The sequence below is a fragment of the Penaeus monodon genome, chromosome 7, assembly GCF_015228065.2.
Source record: "Penaeus monodon isolate SGIC_2016 chromosome 7, NSTDA_Pmon_1, whole genome shotgun sequence".
Classification (NCBI taxonomy): domain Eukaryota; kingdom Metazoa; phylum Arthropoda; class Malacostraca; order Decapoda; family Penaeidae; genus Penaeus; species Penaeus monodon.
Genome location: NC_051392.1, coordinates 9,755,631 through 9,765,630, shown reverse-complemented (window position 1 = coordinate 9,765,630; position 10,000 = coordinate 9,755,631). Strand labels below are relative to the sequence as shown.

The 10,000-nt window shown below is 41.4% G+C and overlaps 1 protein-coding gene across 1 annotated transcript in view; it reads left to right on the top strand.

Annotated features, from left to right (window-relative positions):
- The first annotated feature begins 735 nt into the window (after positions 1-735).
- Positions 736-10,000, top strand: part of LOC119575072 — a 10,266-nt gene continuing 1,001 nt past the window's right edge. The window contains exons 1-4 of the mRNA XM_037922459.1: positions 736-1,417; positions 2,189-2,276; positions 3,080-3,214; positions 7,414-7,980. Coding sequence (XP_037778387.1) covers positions 1,085-1,417; positions 2,189-2,276; positions 3,080-3,214; positions 7,414-7,980 — 1,123 coding nt within the window. The 5' untranslated portion in view covers positions 736-1,084. The remainder of the gene's footprint in view (positions 1,418-2,188; positions 2,277-3,079; positions 3,215-7,413; positions 7,981-10,000) is intronic.

Sequence of the window (10,000 nt, the reverse complement as noted above, 5' to 3'; positions counted from 1 at the left end):
CAATTACTATGCCAACACTTTATGACATTCAGTCATTTATGTGATTGTATTATAATTGCCTTAATGCATTTATTATTTCAGTTGAATTATAAATATAGCACTGAAGATGGGAGGTCACGGCCGAAACGTCTGTACTTTCTCATCAAATGGACCAACGTAGAGTGTTTGGTTAGAGTCTACCCAAAGAGGATGGTCTTCGTTGCAACGATAGCTTTTTTATTCTTATTATTCCTTTGCTCCCCCTTGGAAGTCCAGCTACTTCTGTTGTGGTTATATATATATATATATATATATATATATATATATATATTATTATATATATATCTATATATATATATATATCTATATATATATATATATATATATATATATATATATATATATATATATATATATATATATATATATATATATATATATATAAGAAGAACATGGATGGAGACTTAGAAATCTATACATTCAATGTCAGATAGATAAATAACGAGAAAAGTAGAATATATTGAAAGAGAGAGAGAGAAAGAGAGAGAGAGAGAGAGAAAGAGAAAGAGAAAGAGAAAGAGAAAGAGAGAGAGAAGAAAAAGATACAAGGGGCATGAACTAACAGATATATGCAAGAAGTTGAAGTTTGATATCTTTCATTTTTTTCACGATTAGAATAGATAATATGAATCATTCGAAGCAACATTATCAATTTCTACCGATAAGATAAGATTTTATAAGGAACTGTTAACAGGGGCATCAGTCAGTTTGCAGGTAGAATGCGCAGCGAGAGCGTGTGATGGATGAAAAAGAGAAGAATAAAAAAAAAGAAAGAAGGAAAAACTCCCGTGTTCTCGTGTCTCGAGCAAAATGTTGTTCAAAGATCGAAAGTTCAAGGAAAACGTAAAGTATATATATAAGCTCTGGCGTTACGTCATTTGAAGAAAAAAAAAACAAGAAAACGAAAAAAGTCAACAAATTGGAAAAAAAGATAAGTTCCAGTAAATAAAAGAAAAAAAGAGGAAGAAGAAGGAAAGAAAGAAGGAGAAGAAGAGAAAACAAAACAGAAAACATTAATTAATCCATCGATTTGAAAACGAGAAACATGAATAGCACAGAAAATCTAAACCCTAACCTCGCCAAAACAAGACGCGAGAATGTGTTTACGTGGAAGCCAAACAACACACTGAAACCTTTTAAAAACAAAGCAATTGATGCACGATTTCCTCACCAAGCTCCTCCTCTGTGCCCCGCCCCCATGTTCCTTAGAGACCACGCCCATTTCCATGCTACAAGCCATGCCTATCTAACGAAACTGATAATACTTATTATAATGACGTGTTTGATCAAGTCTGCGAATAGTTCGATCATACCAAACATTGTGGAATATGGGAAATGTGTTTCACTCGAGCTACCACAGGATTTCAGTATCACAAGGGTAAGATTCCGTGGCTCTGTTGAGAGAAAGTCCCAAGGTTCTTTGGTAGCAATGCCGATAAGGTACATATGTTGATAAGAAAATATAACGTTGGTGATGATGATGTTGCAGCTGGAGAGGATGATAACAGTAGGATAGGTGATAACATTGGTGGTGTTTAAAAATGCTATGGTTTCGGATCGTTAAAGTTATCCTTTTTATGACTGTTACTATAGGATACGAATGATTATTAACCACATGCATTTTAAACTTGAAGATTCAGTAGAAATAATTATGACTATACCTATGGTAATAACGAGACCTTAATGCTATGTCATGGTCTTTATAATTATTGCTGTTATCGTTTATTTATGTGAATTTGTGTCTTATGGTCACCATCGTCAGTATCAGCATTTTATGTTTTACAAAGCGCCACACACACACACACACACACACACACACACACACACACACACACACACACACACACACACACACACACACACACGCTCACACACACACACACACACACGCTCACACACACACACACACACACACACACACACACACACACACACACACATACACACACACACACACACACACACACACATTCACGCGCGCGGGCGCACACAAAAAAACACACTTGTCTATATCTATCTATCTATATTTATTTATATATACGTCTACGAATGTATATGTATGCATCTATTTACACGCACATATATATGTATATTTTAAACATATATATGCACTAAGGAAAGCAAACTTGACCAGTCCATCCCTCGGCAGTTCAGCGGAGTGTGGTACCAGATGGACGAGATTCCCAACACGTACGTTGATGTGAAGCAGTGTATACGCACGATCTTCCAGTGGGATGGTAAGGGTATATAGTGCTATTATGTGAGTCGTCGTGATTATTCGTACTGCTAATATTTCGTGTTATTAATGGTGATATTATTGATATTATTCTCCTTTGTATTGTAATCAGATTCGTTGTTTTGGGTATGCTTTGCATTATCTATATTGTTAGTGTTGCTGTTCGTTAGTAATAGTGTTATTATTATTGATATTACTATTAGTACCATTACCGTCATTAGACATTGCAGCATTATGGTTATGTAGAGTATCGCTAAATGAACAAGCTTTTATTCCTTTCCTTGGGATTATAATTTCATCACACGGTTATAATCTAGCACTGGATATTATCAATTCTGCGTAGTTCATTGAACCAGAGATGGCTTTTATTAACAGATATATACTTTATTATAGCGTAATGTTGAACCGGTAAAGCCTGCCAGAAATGTATTTTTTTTTATACATATATATCTGCGTTTCCTTTGTTTTCTAATAAACAAAAATGATAAGATAGTAATTACTAAGATTGATTCAGATGAGCTTTGGTTTATTTATATACATATATTAATTAATTAATTAATTAAACATTTTATTTATTTATTTATTTTTTATTGTTAGTTTTTTTGTGGCGGGGGGGGGGGGTAGTCACGAGTCTTGTCAACTCAACACCAATCAGTATCTAAATAAAATCATATCTCCACCGACTGTCATGTAGTTCAGGCAACGAAACTAAAAGATAAACAATGGACATAGGCATCGCCACCCCATTTCCTTTCCTCATCATCACTCTTCCAAACAATTGCTTATCATCACCATATCTTGCAGGATCGGTTCTGCAAGTGCTAACAGAAGGGCTGGACGAGTATGGTGAGCAAGCTGAGCAAGAAACAACCATCAGTATGGTGCTTCCTGGTAACTACAGCGAGGACAAACCATACCTACAGATCAAGTCAGATAAAAGTAAGTGCCTGAAGGTATGATATAACGAGGATCTTCAGTATCATATGGATAAAAAGATGAAAGGGATTAACGTGAACATTTGGAAATAAGGTTCTCATACTTTTTAATATTTCAATAAATATATATGTATATATATATATATATATATATATATATATATATATATATACATATATATATATATATATATATATATATATATATATATATATATATATATATATATATATATATATATATATATATATATATATATATTGTATGTGTGTGTGTGTGTGTAAGAATTCAAATCGCAGCAATGGCACACAATACAAGTATTCTTAAAGCTCACACCAAAGTCTGATTTACTTTTTCATGTACAACATAAGATATATTCTACTAAATTACTGTTGCCACTTTATCGATATCAATTCTAAAACAAATAATGATAATAATACTTGGGTAACACCTCCCGGGCTTTTGTTTTTAAGGAAGCCCCAAGAAAACCTAATTTTGACTTACCTAATTTTAAATTGAGTAGCAGGATTTAACATTCTTAATGCTTGTGGAGTGAATTGATTTAATCCTCTGCTGAGTATGTGCAAAAGACATAATGGTTATAAAAAAACAGTTTCAACCAATATATTTCATTCTATAATATAATAGCAACAAAAGGTGACATATTACATTGGCTTTGATATTAGCAATCATAAAAAATAAAAAAAAGACAAGATTATTCTTTTACTAAATCAGTTCAATTCTCCGAATAAATTTAACTTTACACTCTCCCTTTGCCTACTAATCATAACTCAGGATCATTACGATAGATACAATAGAAATAAACGTGAGACGGAATTGAGAGTCAGCACTGTTCCATTATCTATTTGGTCAAAAGTCATCGGTTCTATGCTTCTTTCGCGATTTTCCTTTCCTACCTTTTACCCTGGTTTGTTATTCATATCATAATGCATCGACGAATCCCGTTGCTGTATCCACGGACAGAATGCTACTACTTCTACAACAAGAACAACTACTACTACTACTACTGCTACTACTACTACTACTACAACTGTAACTACTACTACTACTACTACTACTACTGCTGCTATTACTACTACTACTACTACTGCTATTACTACTACTACTACTACTGCTATTACTACTACTACTACTACTGCTATTACTACTACTACTACCACCACTACTAATTTCCTAACAACAACTGCTTGCGTAACATGGCTGTGTCGGCTTTGCCTGATTTTCCTTAACTTTTCTCTCTCTCTCTTTGCGTGCGGGATGAAGCAACGGACTCGTCTCGTCATCACATTGATTCAGCAGTTATAATAATTCACTTAATAACTATCACACCATTCCATTTCCGAGTAAAACTGGATTTTTAATACCGACACTTACATACCTACGGATTCGTCTGAGAAACGGTGACGACATCCCTGCTTACTCCCTTCCCCCGCATTGAATTGGGATCACTTAAAAAAACCTTTTATAGATAACTCTTATGATTTACTCTATTAATTCTTACATTAAATATTGATATGCCTTAAAAAAAATACATAAATGAACATTTCGGTGGGGTTTAGCATTTCTATGTGGTCCAGTATTTACAATTTTAACCAATGCATCTTTTAAATGTTAAATCAATATAGCTCTCGACACACACACACACACACACACACACACATATATATATATATGTGTGTGTGTGTGTGTGTGTGTGTGTGTGTGTGTGTGTGTGTGTGTGTGTGTGTGTGTGTGTGTGTGTGTGTGTGTGTGTGTGTGTGTGTGTGTGCGTGTGTGCGTGTGTGTGCGTCTTACTGTGTATATATTTAAGCATGTATGTGTGTATATGCATGAATGTTTTCGTGCACGCATGCATGTACGCACGCACACCCAAATACAAATATGCGAATCTTTGTGTGTATAAGGTCCATATCCAGACAAATCGATACACAAACAGACATAAACTGATAAACAGAAAGAGAAAGAGCGAGAAAGTGTCCTCCTTCACCTAGACACGCAGGCTCGCGCGAGTGAGAGCCACAGCGGGCCAGCGCAAGAGGTCATGAGCATAGTGGGCTAATGAAGAATCTCAAAGGAGCTGACGAACCGTGTCGCCAGCGGTAACGGAGCCAAGGAGGTCGTTGCAGCGGCTAATCCGCCCGTAAGCCTTACCTGATCGACCGTTCTAGCAACAATGAGAGGAACCATAGGCGTTGAAAAGGGGCCTGCGTTTGCGTTGCGGGAGTGTGTGTGCGTGTGTGTTTGGGGGGGGGGAGGGGCGTTGAGGTGTGAAGTAAGGGGGGCGTCGGGAGCATCGTCGGGGAAGGGGAAAGGCAGGGAGGGCTGGGAGGGGGGTTTGGGGTGGTTATGCGTAAGGAGATGTACTCGAAGACGCCTGTGGATAAGCTTACAAGCATTTGCAGAGAAACACACGCACATGCACACGCACACGCACACGCACACACATATATATATCCACACACATTCGCACATATATTCACAAACGTTCACAAACACAAACACATTCACACACACACACACACACACACACACACACACACACACACACACACACACACACACACACACGCACGCACGCACGCACGTACGCACGCACGCACGCACAATTACGCGAAGAAAGAATGAAAAAGATCGAAAGAGACAGAAAGGAATAACAAGCAGAAAAAAAATAAAATATAACAAAAGAAAAGAAAAGAAGGAAAAAGAGAAAATAAAGAAGAAAGAGAGGAAAAGAGAGAAAAAGAAAGGGAAATAAAAGGAAAGCAGGAAAAAAAAGAAAATAAAGAAGAAAGGAAAAGGAGAAAAAAAGACAAAATAAAGAAGAAAATAGATAAAACAAACAAAGAGAAAATAGATAAATAAAGAAAAAAAAGGAAAAATGAAAAGAAAAGAAAAGTAAAAAACAAAAAAAAGAAAAGTAAGAAAGCAAAGAAAAGCGAGAGAGAAGAAAGAAAAAAAAGAAAAAAAAAGAAATAAAAGAAAAAAAAGAGAGAAAAAAGAAGGAAAAAAGAAAGAAAAAAAGAAAGAAAAAAGAAAAAAAGAAAGAAAATTAAAGAAAAAAAGAAAGAAAAGAAAAAAAGAAAAAAAGAAAGAAAGAAAGAAAGAAAGAAAGAAAAAAAATCGGCCACGGCGCCCCTCGCCGCCCTCACGCCCGCAGCGCCTCGCCTTCCCTCGACCGCCTTGTCTCCTCCTCGGTGGGCGCCGCCCTCACGCCCGACCTTCACGAGAAATAAGGAAAAGAAGGCGTTTGTGAGGGTTTAAACAGGAATAAGGGCGAGAAACAAGGGAAAGAAAGCGTTTGTGAGGGTTTAAACAGAAATAAGGGCGAGAAACAAGGGAAAGAAGGTGTTTATGAGGGTTTAAACAAGGACATATCAGGAAGATGGCGGACTCATGGCCCCCTGAGGCAGCTGAGAGACCGGCTGGGAAGGTCCCGTCGCGGCTCGGAATCCAACGCGCAGTCGCGAGCGAGGGGGGGAAGAGGGGAAAGGAGGGGAAAAGAGGGGGAAAAGAGGGAAAAGAGGGGGGGAAGAGGTGAAAATAGGGGAAAGAGGAAAATAGGAAAAAAGGGAAATAGAGGGGAAAAGAGGGAAAAGGAGGGGGAAAGAGGGGAAAGGAGGGGGGAAAAGAGGGGAAAAAGAGGGGGGAAGAAAGTAGGGTTGAGGTCGGAATTATTCCCGCTTTCCCCACGCTCCCTTTCTCTTTGGGAAGTGGGAATGTATGTGCGTGAATGTGTGTGTGTGTGTGTGTGTGCGTGTGTGTGTTAGTGTGTGTGTGTTAGTGTGTGTGTGTGTGTGTGTGTGTGTTAGTGTGTGTGTGTAAGTGTGTGTGTAAGTGTAAGCCAGCCCAAGTCAGTGCTGGTCCCAAGCCCGGATAAATAGAGAGAATGATTACCTAAAAGGTACCACCGGCACTCTCCGTGGAAAGAAACTGGGGACCCTACCACGTACTCACTCCAAGAGCATCACAACATGAAAACTACAATTAAGTATCATGCTGTGACCACGGCGGCTCAAACATGAACCTACCGTTAAAAAAAAAGACTTTTCTCCCAATTTAAATATCCGACTTTATATTCTCTCTCTGACCTCATTTCCCAATCTTTCATTTTTTCCTTCTTCTCCCCATTCCCAATTCTCTCTAAATCTCTCTCTGTATACAGTTTTCTTTCTCTCTTTCAGTTCCTCCAGTTCCTTACCACATCGTCGACGTAGACTACGACGCCTTCGCTTGCGTCTACTCCTGCTTCGACTTCTTGGGTCTCAAAGCAGAAATTTACTCCATCTTGTCTCGAAGTCCCGAAGCTTCGAACGCAACGCTGTCCACGTGTCGGGATTCGTTCGAGGCGCTCGGACTGAGTCTCGAGAAGATGGTGCCCGTAGAGCAAGGAGAGCAGTGTTGGTATAGCGAGGCAGGTACGAATACATCGTCGACGTTATCTCCCCTTTTCCTAACCGAAGACGAAGCCGAAGATGCCGAAGAAGAAGGATTCGGAAGAGGCTTGGAAGACGCCCTACTTTCCGCGGCGGAGGAGGTGGCCGGAGCGGTTGAGCGGATGGAGGAGGAGGTGTTCGGAACGGCGGAAGAATATCACAAGACGACCACCATGCCAACAGGGAATAAACAACCAGAAAATGATGCGAGGATGGGACGACCAAAGAAGAAACACGGGAAAAAGGGCGGTACGAGAGAAAAATATCACCACGTGTCGTCCGGTGTCTCGTCTACGCCATCTTTTGTTATTCTAAGTAAGTTGTCATTAGATTAAATTGCGAATCATGTGTACTCCGGTTTAATTTTTTGAGGTTCTCTGTCTATATATCATTAGATTTTCCTAACTACCGCATATTATACCTACCTACCTACCTACCTACCTACATACATACATACATACATGCATACATACATACATACATACATACATACATACATACATACATACATACATACATACATACATGCATACATATGCACACACATACACACACACACACACACACCTTGTCCCGCCCCCCCCTACCCCCCTGACCTCCATCCCCGCCCCCTACCCCCTCTGACATCCACCCCCTCCCCGCCTCCCTACCCCCGCCCTCCACCCCCGCCCCCTACCCCCCTAACCCCCAACCCCCAACCCCCCTCGCGATCCAGGACCCGGATGGCTTGCATGCCATTTAATCAAATTCGAATCTATACGAACGGCATCCGCGGGACGACTAAGGGAAAGCCTTGTGTGACCGAGAGGGAGGGAGGAAGGAGGGAGGAGGCGGGGAAGGGTGGAAGGAGGGAAGACGGGAGGAGGAAGGAGGGGGATGGCAGGGAGGGAAGAGGGAGGAAGGAGGAGTATTTGAGGGAGGGAAGAGGGAGGAAGGAAGGGAGGAGAAAGGAGAGAGGAGGGAGGGAAGAAAGAGGGAGGAGAGGGAGGAAGGGTGGAACAGAAGGAGGGAAGAGGGAGGAGAGGGAGGAAGGATGGAACAGAAGGAGGGAAGAGGGAGGGAGGAAAGAGGCGGAGGAGAATGGAGGGGAGAGGACGGAGGAGGGAAGGAGGAGGGAGGGAGAGGCCGAGGTGAATGGAGGCTTCCGTTGTCGCTCGCGAAATTGGCTAAGCGCGAGACAATGCTTGGTGTTTGGGCGGAGGCAAGGGAGGAGGGAGGGTGGAGGGGAAGGGAGGGAAGGGGAGAATACTAGGGGGGATAGTGCTTGGGGGTAGTGGAAAGAAGAGGGGGAAGGTGAGGGTAACAGGGGGGCAGGGTGCTAGGGGATGGAGGGGGAGGGGAGGGAGGGGGAACGTGCCAAGGGGGAAGGTGCCAGGTGGAGGGGGAAGAGGAGGAAAAAGAGGGGGAGGGGAGGGCGAGGGGAGGGAAGGGGAGGGAAGGGGAAGGTGCAGAGAAAAGAGGGTAGAGGAGGAGGAATGGTAGGTTTAGGGAAAAGAAGTGGAGAATGCCAAGAGGTGAGGGAGGAGAGGAGGGGAAGGTGTAAGGAGGGGGAGGGAGGAAATAAAGGGTACCAGGAGGTGGAGGGAAGAGAAGTGAAAGGAGGGGGGGGGGGATGCAAGAAAGTGGAGGGAAAAGGAAGGGAGTGAGTTGGATGATGGAGTTAGACCCGGAGAAGGAGGAGGGGGAAGGAAGGAAGAAGATGAAGGGAGAAGAAGCCTAAAGGGAGAGGGAAGATAGGGACTGGAGAGGGGGGGGGGAAGGTAAGAATAAGATGAAGGACCCTAGAGAAAGACCCTGAAAGAAAGGGAAGGGGCCCTGAGGGTTAGAAAGAGAGATAAAGGGGTTGGCAGGGACCTTACAGAAGGGATTTAAGGGCTAAGGGAAGAGAAGAAAGGGGAAAGATAATGGGTGAATCCGAACTGAAGAAATAAGGGAGCCACAAGAGAATCTGACATTCCGCTTCACAATGACTTGCATTCAATACTTTATTACACGGGATTTACACCGGGATTAAACCCGGATTTAATTGATGGATTTTCGAGTCGACGGCCTCCTACTTCCATGCCCTTAATCCTCCCTGTCTCTCGCCTCTCATTGCTTGCATGCTTGAGATTGCCACTAAATGCATGTGCAGCGAGAGTGCCTCTGCCCTTTGAAGCGTCAGCAAGATCACACGTGCGCATATGTATACACATAAATAAACATACGGATGAATAAATGAATATTTAGAGATCGTGTCATTTAAGTTGTTTGTTTATATACGTACGTGTGTGTACCTACTTCTGTGTGCGTTACGCTGCATGTAAATATATACAGCAGATAGAGAGAGAGAGAT